We start from the raw sequence: 19378 nt of genomic DNA on the forward strand, positions 1-19378 counted from the left end.
AGTTGATACTTCATTAGATATACCGGTATCAGCTATATTATAAAGAAGGCAGTGGCAAGACAGAGAATTGGCAACGCTGTTATCTTATCTCTCTCTACTGCCATTATAACGTGGACCTCACTATAGCTACATTCGTTTTCTGTTCAAAGGAATAAAATAAGAATTGTGCAAATGGAACTGCTTTTCTATCTCTCATCGCTATGGTGTCTCTTCATGGTATAGATTTCATCAACATGGAAGTTTCTCAATCATTTCAATTTCTTTTTATAACGATTATTGTAATTTTCTTAATTGAGGGATAATTCATGGGATTTTCTCGTGTGCTCCCATATTGTTTTAGATAAGTGAATAAATAAATAAGATATTACATGGATATGCTTTATTTCAGAGTGGACTGAGTCATACAACTGACGTAGAAAGTCTTGTCAGTTTTTCAATGCAAACGGTCAAACAGCAGAGATCTACCGGTTGTGGAATAGCCCAGCTATCAGAGGTTCTAAGGGATACGAAGCCAACACCTATCAAGAAACTCAACACTGCTGATCCTGTCGTAATCAATGTTCAGCGAATTCTCGATTCTCGAAACGATGAGAAACGAGGTTGGTTCCCAAACTCTAAATTTTGCTATAGAGTGAGCTACTATAATAATACATGATAAAAGCATCTTCTAAATGCATAAATGCGAAATGGCACTGATTCATTCATAATCAACTGAACTAAAAATCCACTGGACCAAATACGTTCAAATTTGTCAGGTTTGTTCAGTAGGCCATCTAGAGGCGCACTGAAAATAGTTCCTAAGGTGGGACGTCCACTAGAATCGTTTACGTCCGAACTAGCATCGGCCAAAAACTACCGAACCATAGCCACCTCTAATACAAGGCCCCGGCCTACGATATTGCAACGTCGCAGTGTAGGCCTAGAATCTAATACATGATTGGTGAAAAAGATTAAAAAAAATACCAGCTGATCGTTTTCACCAATCATGTATTAGATTCTAGGCCTACACTGCGACGTTGCAATATCGTAGGCCGGGGCCTTGTATTAGAGGTGGCTATGACCGAACTCGTCCGAATAGATGCTCGTCCATTGCAACAGGTCCATACGGCTGTGCACGGCCGGCTCCGTCCGATCAATTTTTCCATCCGAATTGAATGGGGTTTCTTGGCTCTATCCGGCCGAACTAACTAGTCGAGCTGTGACAACTAGTGTTCCTAACCTAAAATTGTTCCACAGTCTTGTATGCTTTTGTTTTTTGAAGTTTTTCTGTGTCATAAAGATGTTTTACAAGCATTGTTCTATTTCAATGATGGCTGATAATTCAACACATCACCATCATAATTGTGTCATAGCGTTCATCCTCAAATTACCCTCCAAAGTCATCAAACAATATCATTTTAAGTTAAAATACTTCTACTTTTGTTGATATTTAGTTAATAATGATTTTTGTATGATGATATGAATGAATGAATGAATAAATATCGGGGAATTTAAATAGTTATTTTAATGTGTTAGGGAAATTATGAGTTAATTTATTTTGTTTTTAACAACAAAAAACTGAATTCAAGTGGAATAATGTAGAAAATTGTACTGATGTGATATTAATAGAAAGTATAAATAATTGTGTTATGATAATAATATTGATATTGTGATAATGAAATGTAATAAATAAATGTGTTTGCGAAAATTCAATTTAATCAGTTGAGTAGTTGAGACGTGATGATGCGTCATTCATGAATTTCCTATCCCGCACGTGTATAAGCCTATTCTCATATTATAGCGCGACACTTCTTAGCTGAACTTCTACATAGCCCGAATATCAACCAAATCTGGGAGATTTTCATTTTTCATGAAATCCATGAATAAAAAAAACATCATGGATTTTTGCAAAAAAGGTCAAAACTTGAAATCGCTCAAACTCTCAGGAATGATAGTGCTTGACGAGAGGAACAATAATATGTCATCACTTTGGCCAAATTCCCTCCTATTCTTGAGTTATAAGCACTTGAGGATGAGAGATTTTTCTGATCTGAGAGTGGAGGAAAGATTAGGTATATATCTGTAATAGCAATGATGCAAAGAAATTTGAAAGAATTTTTTTTCAGATCATCAGAAGAAACTGTACATGATGTGGCAGGCTAGGGGAGCGACACCAAATATTCCTTTAGCTGAGGACATTCTTCATATTTTCATCCAACACTCGAGAAATATCCATTACTGTCTCACACCTTTGCTCTTTCTTCCGAGGTGAGAAATAAATCATCATTTATAGGACACATTCAATCCATTCACGTGGTTCAATTATAAAATTTCTAGACCATAATACAACTTTAAAACACAATAAATTAATTATGGCTGAATTTAGAGTTAGAGTCAGAAATTGCCTTATATGGAATGGACTGTACAAGGAATCAGAATTAAATTTTTTCCAATCCATGTGAAGATAGTAATAATGCGCAAGAATGTATAGTTTTATTAAAATAATGATAGTGCGATATTTATTGACTAATCAAGTTTTTAGTAGCATATGTTACATTTTTTATTGATGTTTAATATACCTGTGACACTGGCCGATGTTTGTAATGAATTAAATGGCAATAAATATATTTCTAACACTATTACAAATTGTTTAAATTAAATTTAATTGATAAAACATTGAAATCAAACCAGAAAATTAAATTAGTTTGTTTTCTTATGAAATATTTTTTTCCGAATACTGCATGCATCTCTAAGGGCGAGACCATATTAGACGTTTTTTCAGGTGTTTCAGACGGCGTTTTTAGAGTTGGCAGGGCAGGAAGTTCTGCGATTGGTTTGGCGCCTGCAAAACGCTCAATATGGTCTCGCCCCAATTCTATGTTTTATTTCCATTGCTAACTAATTGTAATTTGAACTATTTTGTTTCTGAATAACTCATCAATTTTCATAATCATTTTTCGTCCAAAATTGTTGAAAATGTTCTCATTGCCTTATTTCAATTCAAATGGAAAGGCCCTGATCGACATGACTACACTTGTGAATTTTTCGTATAACGCTAATTCTCATGTTTTATCAATTCATTCTAAACTTTCTGTAATATAATTTTTATAATATCTATGTAGTTATCGACTATCGACATCTATTGATATCGATCATAATCATTGTTATCCATCGATATCGATCATTATTATCGACATTTTTCTATATCTATATCGATCCATGATTATTTTCCAACTAGCTAATTAAATCTATTTTGAATAGGTGGCGAATTCAAAGTGCAGCTACAAGAGATCATTCTCTGAAAGTGGTCCAGGTAACCTTTTATTATCTATATATTTTTCAATATCAATTTTCTCAAATATTTACAATATTTTTTTCAGTTCTAGAGCATAGAACCTATGTGCTACCACTGCCACAGGAGTTCAGTCAATCTATTCCATAATAAATCCAAATAATCAATTTTCTCTAGAGAGAGCTGCAACAGTTCATTTGTCCATTTCAGAGCAGGAGTGCAGCTCCCTTACATATTTTTTATTTAATTATCTTAATCATTAATTTGAATTGGACTCAAAATTAGATTTGATTTCAATAAATTTTCTTCCTAGTGACTCATGACAGAGTATAATAAATCGTCAAGAAGGACTATTTGTCCAAAAAATAAAATACTCATTCATATAAAAATAAGATACTCATTTGTATTTATAGCATGGCATATATTTATTATTGCATATATTTATTGAAATTGAAGGAAACATGTCATGATGCCAAAATAATACAGAATGATCAACTGATTTGTAATAAAATAAAATAGATTGTATAAAAGACTAGAGGTAAGCAATTTGTACACACATTGAATTTTGGATGTACGATTTTTTGCCGTCCTTACGATTTCTTTTAGATTGAAGGGAACTTGACAATCATCATCTGTTTAATGTAATAGAATTTATAAGGACGGCAAAAAATCGTACGTCCAAAAATCGATGTAAGTGGCTGTACAGTCCTAGGAGAGCGTTCAAAATCAAACTGTTACCATGAGAGAAACTTCTAATAAGTGAACCAATTCAATGGTAAGCTGTAATCTTTGTGATACTGTTGTTTCAAACTGTATCGCAAATGAAAGGAAGTAGAATAAGTTTTTGCCTGTTGTCTAAAATTATATGTTTATCATTAACAATTTTTATAATTGAATGAAACAATTTGATTGATTTAGTGCCGTTTGCACCGTCACAGTTTAAACTAAATTTCATTTTAAACTGGATTAAAATCGGAACAAGTCTCGTTTGTTATCATGTGATTCATTTTGAGTTTAAGCCACCAGCTGATTCAATTTCGTTTAAGCTTTGACTGTGCAAACGGCCCTAAGTGTCTGATTGAGTAGGTGATGATTGATTTACTTTATTAATTTTGCATTTCAGGCCTCATCTAGTGATAGCTCTGTGTCAAAGAGTGACGATAAATGGCACCAACAGCTGTGTCATAACTTTGTTCACGAATACAAACAATATCTACAATCCTTGGGATTCATTCCCATTCAGATTGGTCCATCGACACCAAAAAAGGGGTAAGTTTTTAACTCTCCATTGAATATCAATCCAAAATAAACATTTTTCATTTTTATCATAATTATCTATAAAAGCGGAATGGCACTGATTCATTCATTCATAATCAACAGAACTAAACATCCACTGGACCAAACACGTTCAAATTTGGCAGGTTTGTTCAGTAGGCCATCTAGAGGCGCACTAAGAAAATATTTGAAAAAAATCCAAAGATACGCCAAAAATCTGTGCTTTTCTCAGCTTTTTCAAGAATTAATTAACAGATTATGTTCAGATTTGGTACAGAAGTTCAGCGAGGGTCTAGACATTTTTTCTTGAGAGGACTTTGAAATTACGCCAAAGATACGCCAAGGTAGCAGTTTTACTGCCTTTTCCTTGCGTTCCGTTGCGTTTTTTATGCTTTTTCTCACATTTTCCAAGAATCAAATGAGAGAAAATGTTCAAACTTTGTACAGATGTTAAGCTAGGGTGCACAAATTTTTTCAAATTTTGTCTTGAGAGGACTTGAAAATTTCCCAAAGATAAGCCCAATATAGGCGCTTTTACAGCGTTTTCCAAGCGTTCCCCAGCGTTTTTTCCTCAAATTTTTCATTGAGCTCTCATTTCATTTTTCTACATTTCATAAACAAATTAATACTTGATAGGGTTAGATATGTTTGGATGAATAGATATGTTAGATAGGGTTGGATGTTTGTTAAGTTCTTCATATCATTCCTGTTTCAAATTTCATAGAACTATTAGATTGAAATACAAATAATTATTCTCATAATATCCTAACCAAGTCTTTAATTGAGAAATAACTGAATATTTATTAATTCTGATGAAAATAAATATTTTTGTAACCCTGCACTAGATAATTCAAAGAAAACTGGTGATTGAATCGAGCCTGGAAATCTCTTTTGACTTTTTGTTAGAAGGAAAAAAGCTGAAATGGAAAATGCAGCGACCTGATCGTATTGCTGGGGTCCACGGAGCAGAGCCTCTGGCAAGACCTGACGGCTAGTGTGTTATATGCATGTAATATTATTTGTTATGTAATAATTCGAGGAGAAAAAGAATCAATCTATTCATTTTTTTCTTTGACAGAATGCGAAGGAACAGTATTTGCCAGTCAACTAAGAACTCATGTTTCCTTCAAAAATCACTTCTTGGAGGTATACTTCTGTTTGAGTTGTTTCTATCGGAACCATTCTTCCACACAAAACTGCATGCACTTGAGTGCTCAAGGCTACAGTCTTCGACTCCACTTTTGTCTCAGGTAATTTTACTATAGAAATTCTTATCAATATTCAGGAGCTTTTTATCTATATAAAATCGAAATGGCACTGATTCACTCACTCACTCACTCACTCACTCATTCATAATCAACAGCTAAAAATCTACTGGACCAAATACGTTAAAATTTGGCAGGTTTGTTCAGTAGGCCATCTAGAGGAGCACTAAGAACATTCATGTATTTTTTCCAATCTGTTATTTTTTATTAAAAGTAAATGTCAAATGTTCACAGTTCATAATGAGTTTCTTGGACGAATGTGACCGAGTGAAAATACTGATGCATCTACACTCTTTTACCTACGATTACCATCTGCGCTGTTTGCATTGGTTCATTTCCAACAAGCAAGTGCTTCTGCGTCCAAACTACCACATCACCAGCTTCCTTGATGACTTCATTAAATACTACACCAAAGCTCCCAACTATGCCACAAGTCTTGTCTTTTCAGGTAGGCCTACAAATCTATCAACATCAACTAATTATTGAAAAAAAAAATTATTAATACGCCATTTTATTGTCTTTTTACTTTAGGCATTTTTTCTTTTGACTTGGAAATGGCATTAGTAGCCGAAACATGTCTTGAGATAATAATTTAAAAGGGTACTCTTTTTAATTTATATTTTTATTTTAACAAATATTAAGTTTGTTTTTTGGTCCTACAAAATTATTTCTTTAATTTGTGAATATTTCCTATTTTAGTGATAATAATGTGAAGTATTTCTTTTTTGTTCGGTTTTGAAGCATCTAAATTCGAAAATTCACTTTGTGAAAATAATTAAGGACTGATAATTTTGTGAAGTGAACAACTACAATATTCTTAACCTATTTCGGACTATGTGTAACCTTATCTAAATTTGGGAGAAGAATAACGCAAGGTTTTATTTTTTCTCTCTTTATCATTTTGATGATGTACTTCTTGTATGAATCAATAAAGAATAAAGAATAAAATAGTCATGTTCATTAAAACGTAAAAATTATAACATTCATATACAAACTTGGAATTAATAGCTTTTCAACATAGTGAAAATATAATTAAAAAACTAATCAATAATATGTCAGTTACAGCTCAATCCTATATAATAGAAATAGTAATCAATAAAATCTTGAAAAATTAACATTACACTCAAAAGTCAACACAAGAGAGTCTTTATACATTTTTTCAGTTAAATATTTTTATGAGTGTATTAGGGATTGCCAACTATAGGTACACTAGGGTATAAACCAGCTTTTTAGTCTTGTCCTGATTTTTTTAGCGTCACTCTAGTATTTTTTCTAATAGTTTGTTGGAATTTTTAGATTCAATGCTGATCCGTGACATATCGATACCATCTATGCAATTGTTCAGTTACTTATTGAATAATGAGAAAGACTACAAGATGGAAGTATACTGTATGCTTCCTTCCTCGGAAAATAGTGTAAGTAGATACTCAATTAGTCAGAAAACATGAATGTTTGTTGAAATTTCAAATGTATTATTGTGATACAGGATTAATTTAGAGAATCATACTGTTATGCTGGGTAAAAGAAAAGAGACGGGGCAGTGCACTACCTGTGCACTGGGCTATTGTTGCAAAAAGGTGCATCCTCCACTACTCTCGACTAGCATAGCCTACTTCATTGTCCTCTGATTCCGCTTCATTACTTCCATTAGTGAGTGGCCCCGTGTGCTTTCTTGAAGGCAATTCTAGCTGGTAGCACCTACTTATCTATTACTTTGCACCTTACATCTGTACTTGTATTTTATACAATTATTGAATGTAAATCAGTGATCAAGTACTTGTAATTATTGAATTATTCCCAATGGTTCATTTGGTGAAACTCAACTTGCTCACAAGCTGTATACAGACGAAATTTAGAGCAACTTTGCCACAACATCGTTGCAGAATTTTCAAGCAATGCCACCAAACATAGAAGAAAATTCCCTGAAAATGTCAGCCTTCTCCTGTCATGTACAGTGCTATAGTGAGGTCCACATTATAATGGCAGTGTATGATTGACAATACTGTTGCTGTCCTTTTCTATCATACAACAAAACAGATAGCACTATCTCTCTCTCGCTTTGCAATGTTGTCTATTTGCCAGAATATTTTATATTTACTTTTGACAGTGACTGTACAGAACTGAACAAACCATATTCTCAGCCGCCATTTTCTTTCTTCATTCTATCAAAATACTTGAGTACACAAGTCGTATAATTGATTTAAAATGTATTTTTGAAACAATGAAATAATTTTTAAACATTACCGAATGAGAAACACAAATTAAAATACCTGAAATGACATTTCAAAAGTTGATAACTAACCATCCTAGACTTGATCCATTCTTCAGTTAGCCTACCCTTATAGGTTAGACCTACTCGTACCTGTATAAATAATATTGAAAAGTTATTTCAGAATTAATCCTTTGAAATTACTTATTTTTAAATAGGATTTATATTTTTCTATTATTTTCAAAGGAAATTGGAATAGAATACCTACCAAATAACTCAATTTCTGTTATTTGAAATTCAGATTATTGCATCACAGTTTTTAAATTAGCCGCCATTTCAGGTTTGTATAAAAATAAAAGTCTGATCTCAGTCATGAAAGCAAATTTTTGAATCAAATTGTGAAAAATATATTTTCTTGATCAATTTGACATTAAATTGATTATTTTACTAAGGAAATGATAATTATTATTAGATTAAATTTAATTGGATGAATTGAGTAACAGCTGTGTACATTCAGTAGCAAAATGGAGAGACTTGGCAACGTTTTTCTCCTATCTTTCTGCACTGCCATTATAACGTGGACCTCACTATATAACAAAAATTGTGTTACTTAATTCTTGAACGATCCTCATATGTTATCATTGATGTTTCAAGCAAAATGAATTATTCTTGATAATTGATATTTCAAGCAAAATTAATATTGTTTAAATTAATTATTTTGTGATCATTTGGCGGTAGAGGTGAATGGTAGCTCCATTATTAGATTGCACCTAACTGACTAGTGAATCATAGCAGCCGCATGAAAATTTTGCAGCACTGCCACTAAATTCACTGAAATTTTCAATAATATTCTATCATGTACAGGGCTATAAAAAAAAGTGTAAATCAACTCCTGTATGCGGACGTGACCTCTCTCATAAGGTCATTTGCATACAGTCACTTATTTATGTGTGATCTACTACGTATTATATTTTTTAATCTTGTGAATTTTTTCTTGAACTTTTGCTCATTATTATTTTCAGATGGAATTAAATAGAGAATGCATTTTATTCAAATGCTAATAAATATAATAGTTATTATTTAAGGAGAATCCCAAATAAATGCTGCAAATCACCCCGAAGACCTCTGCTACTGCAGACATTGACAACAGGGTTAACAGCTAGATGGAAATTCGATGAGAATTACTATCCAAAAATTAGTTGCCAGCCCGGGAATCGAACCCGGTACCTCCCAATTGCTAGTCAGGAATGCTTACCCTTACACCAAACTGACAATCTCTGGATAGCAGCGCTCATTTCCTGACTAGCAATTGGGAGGTACCGGGTTCGATTCCCGGGCTGGCAAATAATTTTTGGATAGTAGTTCTCATCGAATTTCCATCTAGCTGTTAACCATGTTGTCAATGTCTGCAGTAGCAGAAGTCTTCGGGGTGATTTACAGCATTTATTTCGGATCTTCGTTAAATAATAATTATATATTAATTAGCATTTGAATAAATGCATCCTCTATTTAATTCCATCTGTAAAAAATAATGACCCGATTTTAATAAATATATTTATTAGGAAGAAGGGCTTAACACTAACAAATTGCTTACTAAAATGCTCACAAAATATTGGAGTTTAGTATACAGTGTTGTACCACCACACTGGCTCAACAATGTTGGCAGTTTCCTCAATGAGAATTGCCTCAACGTTGGATAGGGCGTACAGGACCGCGAGACCAAGCTTTACACTTTTGGCATCCTAGGTCCCCTCACATAACACTATGCGATTTTTTCCTGTGGAGATATGTGGTGCAGCATTTATTCAGGATTTTCCTTAAATAATAACTATACATTATTATTTTATTGTAGCCCCAGTAGAGAAGTCCATTGATGTTTTTTTTGTTTGTTTTCTATTGTATTGTTACTGGTCTCTACACCACTAATAAAACACTTGAGGCGATTTACACTGATTTGATTTATTGTTTATTATTTACTATAACACACGGGAGGAAAACTAGACACAAGTATAAACTGATAAACTACCTAATAAATTAAACAGAAATATTACAAGCGTTCGTCAAGTCACTAGGTAAGAATAACGAGAGTATTTTTATGACTGTATAAACAGGTCTATATCAGTGTATATGACAACTGTCACTCTATCCCTTCTCTGTCACGGTTTGAGTAAGCGTCCGATTCGACTGGCCTATCAACTAACTGCCGACTCAAACACGCGCCATTAATATAGGCCAGCACAAGTCTTTCTAGAATGATCTGGAGGTGGCAAACGCATCTGGTCAATCACAGCGCGTGTAGGTTACAAGAGACTTCTAGAAGGCGTTTGTCATTGGTCGGCAGCTCCGTGTGCGAAACCCCGTACCCGCTAGGACAATCCAGAAACCCCCCGCCTCCGACGCATCACTCGTCTCAACGCCTCATTCATAACAATTTTCCAGTGGATTTCTTTATTGCTTATCTTTTTGCTATTATCAGAAATATTATGTGGTACAGTACCTCTTTTCGAGAGTAAGAAATTAGCTGTATTTCCCCCCCCCCTGTATTTCCTATAGTGTAGCGGATATAACGTGTGTGCTTATTGTTGCTGTTACTCTTTTATTTTTCACTTGTTTTGTACATTTTTACACATAAATATAGTAAAATGTATTAATATTTGCCAAAAACAAAATACAAAAAAGCTTTACAAAAAATAAATATATAAGTATATGCTACTGCACTTAAACCAAGATACATACATTTATTTAATTAGATATAATAACGAAATGATATCCTTTACATTACAAACAATAGTTTTAAAATGAATATTCAATTTATGATCACATGCATAAGTACAGTAGGTGAGGCAAAAACACCAGCAAAAGGAAGATTCCTTGTGCGCCAGTGTGAGTCTTAAATCAGCTTAATCAGGGATGTAATATATAAACTTGAATCTAGCGTATGAAGTGTTCGAAAATATAATTTATAATATGAAGTTGATTATTGTATAAAAGTCAACGATTGGAAATAATTCAAGTTTAGCCATGCCTCTATGGCTCTTTTTCTGTGTTTATTATTTCGGAAATTATTAAGTGGAAATTCACTTTCTAGTATATTTATGAATTTACTGCTATTGTAGTAAAGTTGCCTTCTAAGAAGAGCTGAGTTGGTGTTATATATTTCATATTTTCTTATTGTATTAGGTCTAAGATTATAATTTATGTCATCGGCTAGAGGGAAATTATGCTCGTATTTAAAACTGTAATTTGTTATGCAACTAAGATATAACTGTCGTATAGTTTTAACATCAAATTCACTGAACAAAATCTTACTATTATTACTCTAGAACGATCATCGTATGTGATCATTGATATTTCAAGCAAAATGTAGGAATTTGTAGGAATGTATTTTTGTTGATGTTGGCAGCAAGAAAATGAGTTCATCCTGGTGCAGTTGAGCCAAACGCCCCAGATCATTTACAAAGATGCACATGACATGAAACAGACTGATGACTTTGATGTGACCCTGATGATCGCCCAACAAGCAAACCCGGATCCAAACACCTTATCTTTGCACTTCTATCTACTCCTTACAAGCAGAAGGTAAACTGTAGTCAGATACACGTTATATATACTATTATTATTACTTTAAGGGCTGGTTTCCAAGCTCACGATCTAGCTAAGTTCTAAAGCCGGGTGCAGACGCTCAAGTTTACCATGAGTGTTTTGCTCAAGCAAAAGACGGATGTAAAATTGCGTCCACACGTATCCGTCTTATGTCGTCCGTTTTCCTATTTTTGTGCTCACAAGCTCAGTTTTTCATCAACTATGGAAGAGCTAGTACTCTTGGCCACTTTTGTTTTGTGTGTAAAAAATAGGAAGAAAGGTAGAGTTCATCGTTCAAGTTGGAGTAGGGACTGGTTGTTAAAAAGACACAAATTTTCTCACGTTGCATTGCTTTGAGAATTGCAAGATGAATCTGAAAATATGTTTATAATTTTGTTTATATGTTCTTCATTTACGGTGAAACGCGGCAATAGATTTTCATGAAATTTGACAGGTATGTTATGTTCCTCTTTAAATTGCGCGTCGACGTATATACAAGGTTTTTTGAAATTTTGCATTTTAAGGATAATACAAAAGGAAAAGAAGTCTCTTTCGAACGCCAATATTACCGTAAAAATCAGACTATAGACATCATAAATCAGCTGTCGAATGGATTATTACTTGCATGCAATTAATATCTCATTTGTAATTTGGTAGAAAATCAGGCATGCAATATTGATAACTCGATGTAGCTTATTATTTTTTCTCCCGACTTTTCTCTGCTTTCAACTCTCTGCTTTTAATGATATTAGCATAGTTGTTTGAAACAAATTATTAGCATTCTAATGCTATTATAATGCTAATAATTATTTTTAATATTAATAATTACTGTCGATACAATTAAAATCATAATATCAACATCAAATTCTGAGAGTATCATGAGAATCAAGAAAGAAAAAAGCGTTTTATAAAATCGATAAAAAAACTTGCTTATTTTCAAGTACTCGCGAGGCATTTTATTAATTTGAGGGCGCTGAATCCGAATCTGAAATTACAATTTCTCTATCTCCATTTTTACGCGATTTAGGCTTTGGTGGATAGGCAAAAGACGGACGGTTCGATGGTGGAAAAAGATTGCCGGCCGATACATTTTAAGTTTGACGACTTAAGCTTGAAGACCGACCGATCCGTTTTACCGTCCAGACGCAACGACTTACGTGTTGCGACTTTTGCTTGAGCAAAAGACTGAAGCTAAACTTGAGCGTCTGGACCGGGCTTAAACTTTAAACAGTTGGAGTCAGAAAATTGGCTTTCCGAAAAGGGGCGTAGTCACAGTCCACGTTTAAATTAAATTTTGAAAAACTAGAAAATAGAACACGAAATAAAATGAAGATAAAATAGTGTAAAGTTTAAGCTATTTTGAATTATTAACGAATGCTTCATTTTGTCAAGGAAAAACGTTTCCAATTATAGAAATGATAATAAAGATTATCATAAAAACTGTGAGTACGCCCCGTTTCAGAAAGTCAATTTTCTGACTCCAGCTGTTTAAAGTCTAGAACTTAGCTAAATGTCGAGCTCGGAAATCGGCCCTAAGTGTTATTCGAGCAATGATATTGACAAAGATGTACATCATATTATGTTTGTGTATATGGTTTGTAAATGTACACTTGTTTTTCTACGTGTGTAATGTGTTACATATGTTTGTGTATATGGTTTGTAAATGTACACTTGTTTTTCTACGTGTGTAATGTGTTACATATGTTTGTGTATATGGTTTGTAAATGTACACTTGTTTTGCTACGTGTGTAATGTGTTACATATGTTTGTGTATATGGTTTGTAAATGTACACTTGTTTTGCTACGTGAAATGATTTAGAGGAGTAAGGAAGGCAATCCTATATGACAATCGTCTTACATATGATTCAATACACATTTATTACATTACTTAACACCAGTGTGTCGATGAGAACGGTTGCCATTCAAAACATGTTATTCTTATTCCTAATCTATTTTTTATTCATCCAATTGTTTTATTTATAATGGTAACATGTGAGATTCTTCATGTTGAAAAAGTCGTTTATAATTCTCTGTCAAATTATCTAAGAAAAAATGGAGATGTTCTCTATTCCGTACTTTAGGGTCAAGAGTTTGAGTTTCTCAATTTTTTTTTTTACCTACTGAAATTGTAATCTAGTACACTTTTCATGTCATCAAATCACATTATAAAAGAGGAGATTTGATAAAATAAAAAGGATAGATGATTATTTTTATTGTGTTTCAAATAATTTATTTATTCGTGTACATATGTTTTTCTTTCAGAGAGCTTTACCCAAACCTTGAAATTGAGCGCAAGCTTGGGAAGTTCTGTCCCGTATCTACTGTCTCATCACTGACTGAGACTGATGGTCAGAGCGGCAAAACAGGGGACATTGTTGTGACGCCAGTTGCAACTCAACATAATGAAATCAGGTCAGTTTTTGTGGCAAAATTACATTTTTAATTCAATCATAACTTTGGTTGTTCTTGTGTAATTTAAGTATATATATATATATATATATTATATATATATATATATATATATATAGAAACCTAAAGCTTGAACAATGTCTAAAGTAGTTAGTCATGTATGAAGAATTTTCATACTATTGTGGTCTGGATGACCCTAAAGACCCGTTCTTTGAGCATCTGTTCTCAAAGAATTTCTCGATCTCGTATTATAGCCATGAAGATGAGATCCTTTTCTTCGCGAAGCTCTTTGTCTAAATCCGTAGAGCGAACACTCAAGCAGGGGCCGAAACATGGCGTTTTGGGTGGTTTCCCAAGCATCATCCTCAGTACTCGCGTTTGTGCCCTCAATTCTCAGATAATTTCAGCTAAAGTAGCCCAAAAAATCAAGCCATATGTTAGAAGAGGCTAGAATCATCCATAATAAACAGAGAATACAGCTTACCTTAATAATGTTGCAGACCAGAATGTGTGAACTATGTTGGTTACTACTCATCTCACGAACAGCTGATGCAGCAGTTGATAATGGAAGAGGCGGAGGCAGCGCGCCGTCACATCATGTGGATGACCAGTGAGGGCTCTTTGGACTGTACAACTCACCTCTTGTGGAATAAATTGATGTCCAATTATCCTCTGGTAATTATCCTACAGTAATACAGTCACCAATTAAAGTATCATAATTATTTCAATATCCTTATTAGGGTTGCCATCTCAAAAAAGTAAAACGTAAATGAAATTTACACTATTGTACTAGATATCGCTTTCATTTCACCTTCACATTAAATGTAAATTGCCAAAAGGCCTGTTACATTTTGATTTGTAAGTTTGGAGTGACCCTGAAATTGATGAGGTGCGACCTGAGCCAGCCATGACACTCAATATTATTAACATTACATTTTAATTATGATTAATTCAATCAGAGAAGTTTATTTTGAAAAGCAGGCTTCTCTGATTGGTTCTCTTGGAATATTATTCCCGGTTAAAATTTAACAGGCTTTTGTGAAACCAGTACTCAGAGTCGCTTTATCCAAAAAAGTTAAACTTGAATTCTAGTTTAAACCATCAGCTGACTCAATTAAAGAACATTATATTAAATGAGATCGTAAATCCATAAAACGGGCTTTACGGGTGTAGTTGAAATAACTTTGGAGAAAGCGACAATCACAGTAAGTAAATGGGTGTCATTCGTAAGTGCGATATCTCAATGATGCAAGTATTTCAACTTTTCGTTTTTTTGTTTTAAAGTTATAAACACGTTTCAAATAATATCAACACATTGCCTTTCAAAAGTCAAAACTTAACTTTCCTAACCTTTCCTTTGGCCTTTAATACCTTATTATAGTAGAACCTTTTGAGTTGTGGTCATACACTAGACAAATTGAAATCTGGCAGCATTGAGGCACTCCCAACTAAATCCAATTTGTTGGTGGCAGTCCCTTGCGGGAATATCCGTATTGAAATTCAATTATTGAGTCGTATTGATTTTATTTCATAACAACTGTTTTATAAAGAAGAGATGTTTTTAAATCAGGTATTCAATGTTTTCGAGTGCGCAAAGTTTAGGTATAGTGAGGTCAACCACATAATGGCAGTGGAGAAAGATAAGAGAGCAGCGTTGCCGATTCTCTGTCTTCTAAAGCTGATACCGGTACATCTGATGTAATATTTACTGTTCATTCTTGTTTCAAATAATCAATTATATTTTATTAAACAAGAAATTATATTTTTCAATGAATTAATGATTTATTTTTATAATTGAGGTTGAATATTTTGTTAATGAATATTGTATTTCTACATTGCTAAAAAACGATCTGGAAATGCTTCGGAGCTAGAAGATGATAGCTCTATTTGCTTTGTCGAATGATAGAGAAAGATCGCAACACAAATATTGCCATTATAACGTGGACCTCACTTTAAACGCGAGCAAGAAAGAACACCTTGCTTGCGTTCGTAGTTCTATATCAAATGAGCCGAAACGAAAACCTTTTATTTTTATAGAGAAAAGATAGCATAAGAAGATGAATCCCATGGTATAGGTCGTTTTTGTTCCAAATTCCAAGCCGACTACTGTCTATTATCAGTGTGTTGTTGGGAGTGTAAGAGTGTAAGAACGGCACACTATGAGAGACTACCAGTGTCACATAGCTTCACGAAAAACAACTTGTTGGACTATCGGCTTGAGTTGACAGTGAAATTTGTAACATAAACGCCCTATACCCCATGGGATCTTATGCTATCTTTTCTCTATGTTTCTCTAATGGCCAAAGCAGACAATAACAATATTACAGCAACATAACTAAAAGTTAATTTAAGTTAAGCTTTTTAATGTATATTCATACTAGTTGCTTTAACTGATTATTGAGTTGTTGCTTCATTAGCAGGTCTCTGTCCTCTCATTTCCATTTGTTATTTTCTTCATTCTTGCAACGTTTGTACCTAGATATTGTAATCTATTCATTTCACTATCCTATTCTATTAAAATTTACATGTAGCCTATTTATTTTTTCTTTCATTTTTGTATTTCTATCAATTTCTTTCAATAATATTTGCAATTGTAAGTTTTCATTGATTTTTATATTTTCATTGTATAAAGATCTTGTACTGTTGTATTTGTGAAGTAGACACATAAATAAATAAATTAACGTGGTCTTCATGTAAGTATCCTCGAATTGAAACATTATTCGTCAACAGAATTTGTTGAATAAGAATTGATATTGTGTGATTTTTTAATAATTGAAAAAACACCGTTTTATTTCGTCACATGCACATTTATCAGACTTTCTGAGACTGCAGTTTCGTGTTGAAAGCAACACCTCTTCAGCTGTAGTGATGCTAATAAGTAGTGATAAGTAGTAATGTAGTGAAGTCTGATAAATGTGGATGTGACAAAAATAATACTGTGTTTTTTCAATCATAATAGAATTTGTTGAATAAGAATTGATATTGTGGGATTTTTCCATAATTGAAAAAAATTGTTTTATTTTTGTCACATCCACATTTATCAGACTTTTATGTAGATATAATCCACATTTATTAAAAATTATCATTCATAGCCCTAATTTAAATTTGAATTTTAATTTAGACTTTATGCCGACGCTTCATGTTTTTCGTTTATTTTCAGAACAACACACTGACATATGGAGAACTAATGGAGCTGTGTAATCTAGCACAAGTTGAACTGCTATCAGCTATAGATGCTCGATTATCTCCACTGCTGGCCCAGTCGTTGCCATGGTATCAGAGTCTCGTTAAGGTGCTCGCGGCCAAATATTCCGACTTATTTCGCACGTTCATTTCAGCCGACAACAATACTCAACATTTCCTCATACTGCATCCGAAACTGATGAAAGGATTTGTCATGCTTACACTGGATATGCAGGCCGCTCGAGGTGTAAGTATCTTGTTCATTCTTTAAAAAACTAAAAAAACTCTTGCTCTCTTAAACCAAAATTCCCAGTTAAACAACGTTTATTCAAATGTTATATTTCTTTTTTGCTTGTGTTTGTCGACTACTTGAAGGTGCACACAGACTTATGCGCCATTTCACTCATCATCTGCTTATTATATCTGAATAAATAAGAATGAACAGTTACTATTACAACAGATTTACCGGTATCAGCTATATCTTCTATAAAAGGCAGTAGCAAGAGAGAGAATCGGAAATACTGTTCTCCTATCTTTATCATTGACAATTATCATGTATTTTTATCAGCGAAATCTCTTTTCTTTTGGAAATTTATCATTAGATCATTAAAAAACCTATTTTCTTGAAAAATAAAATGTAATTGATTATTTTAAACACGAATGAACAGTGTAAACAACAGATATGCCGGTTTCAGCTATCTTCTATAGAAGACAGTGGCAAGGCAGAGAATCGGCAACGCTATACTCCTATCCTCCTATCCACTGCCATATTATAACGTGGACCTCATTATATCTCCTCGAAGGGAGTAGCAAAATGTGCGATCAAGCTGAGCTGGAAAGAGTATGCTGCTTTATTGCTTGATAAATATTATTTTTTGCTTGTTTAATGAATATTTTTTCGTTTTTCTTTTAGGAAATAAGTATAGTCTGCAGAAAATCTCACCGTCACGATCAACACGATGTATCAACATCGGATCTTCATTCTCTAATTGAAGGCGTGGTCAACGCTACTGGCTTCCATATTTGGACTGGATTATTATAACGCCAATTTAGATACCTAATCAATCAATTTCGAGCAAATCGAAATTTAGGCAAATATTGTTGTAGATCATTCAAGTCATTGATCCTTGAAGCTACCATTGATCCGACTCTGACAAGCTACATCTTATCTTCTCTTTCAACCTACTGGCAAATTTCACTTTTTGTGTAGTTGACAAGTTGATATTGTGGTAATTATTCATATTGAATGAAAAAGACTAAGAAATTGTCAAAAAATCAGTGGTTTTTTGACAATTTCTTAGTCTTTTTCATTCACTACTGGGAAATATTTTACCTCATATTATTATTAATTACGTATTGCCATTAATTACGCTTATTTGTGCAATCTCTGTGTCTCAATGGATTGTACATTTAGATTTTATAATATGAATCAAAACAAACTTCCAATTTGAAACTATTTTTATAATAAATAATATATTTCAACAGTTTACTTGACAAATGTGTGTAGACGATTGACATTAGGAGCGTAAGATTAGAAACAAATTATTAAGCATGTTATTTTTATATGTTGAAGATTGAAAGTTTGTAATTATAATTGTGGTCTTACTTCAACAAGGCTTCTAGTATTAGATGTTATTGCAGACTTGAAACTAATATGTGATCAAATGTGTTCATAAATATTTTGATGATGGAGTACTTGTTACCTTGCAGAACAGCAATCTGAAAGCAAAATGTATAATTTTAGTAATCAAGTCATTATTGAATAATTTTAGTATATTTATTCATTATTCTATCATTTTAATGTAACTTTCAAATCTCAATTCATTATCTAATTCGTTTGAAAGGAAGTCAAATAATCCTTATTATGTAATTCTTTATTGCTCAAACAATATATTATTTCTAACCTAAAATTTATGAATAAATGTTGTTAGTACCTCAGTTACAAGAAGGTAGGTGATTAAAATATTGCACAAAAAAATATTGTTTCTAATGTTTTATTTTGAATTGGGTGTCATATCTCAAAGAGGTAAGTAAGATTTTATGTTTCAGTGGATAAAACTCATCCTGTATTGTAGCGGAACGTCTCATATTATAGCACGACACTTGTTTGGTCAACCTCTATTCATAGTCCGAATCATCAACAATTTTTATTCATGGATTTCTTGAAAAATGCAAAATCTCCCA

At 33.1% G+C, this 19378-nt stretch overlaps 1 protein-coding gene across 1 annotated transcript in view; it reads left to right on the forward strand.

The window, feature by feature from the left end:
- The window catches only part of LOC111049408 (KICSTOR complex protein SZT2), a 123537-nt gene extending 104365 nt beyond the window's left edge, over nt 1–19172 (forward strand). Inside the window, exons 32-43 of the mRNA XM_039442183.1 lie at nt 389–599; nt 2106–2247; nt 3241–3292; nt 4395–4540; nt 5625–5796; nt 6046–6259; nt 7108–7226; nt 11424–11599; nt 13865–14014; nt 14512–14686; nt 17172–17441; nt 18108–19172. Of these exons, the coding sequence (XP_039298117.1) occupies nt 389–599; nt 2106–2247; nt 3241–3292; nt 4395–4540; nt 5625–5796; nt 6046–6259; nt 7108–7226; nt 11424–11599; nt 13865–14014; nt 14512–14686; nt 17172–17441; nt 18108–18236 (1956 nt within the window). The 3' untranslated portion in view covers nt 18237–19172. The remainder of the gene's footprint in view (nt 1–388; nt 600–2105; nt 2248–3240; nt 3293–4394; nt 4541–5624; nt 5797–6045; nt 6260–7107; nt 7227–11423; nt 11600–13864; nt 14015–14511; nt 14687–17171; nt 17442–18107) is intronic.
- Nucleotides 19173–19378: the final 206 nt, after the last annotated feature.

This window comes from Nilaparvata lugens, chromosome X, assembly GCF_014356525.2.
Source record: "Nilaparvata lugens isolate BPH chromosome X, ASM1435652v1, whole genome shotgun sequence".
In the NCBI taxonomy this organism is placed as follows: Eukaryota; Metazoa; Arthropoda; class Insecta; order Hemiptera; family Delphacidae; genus Nilaparvata; species Nilaparvata lugens.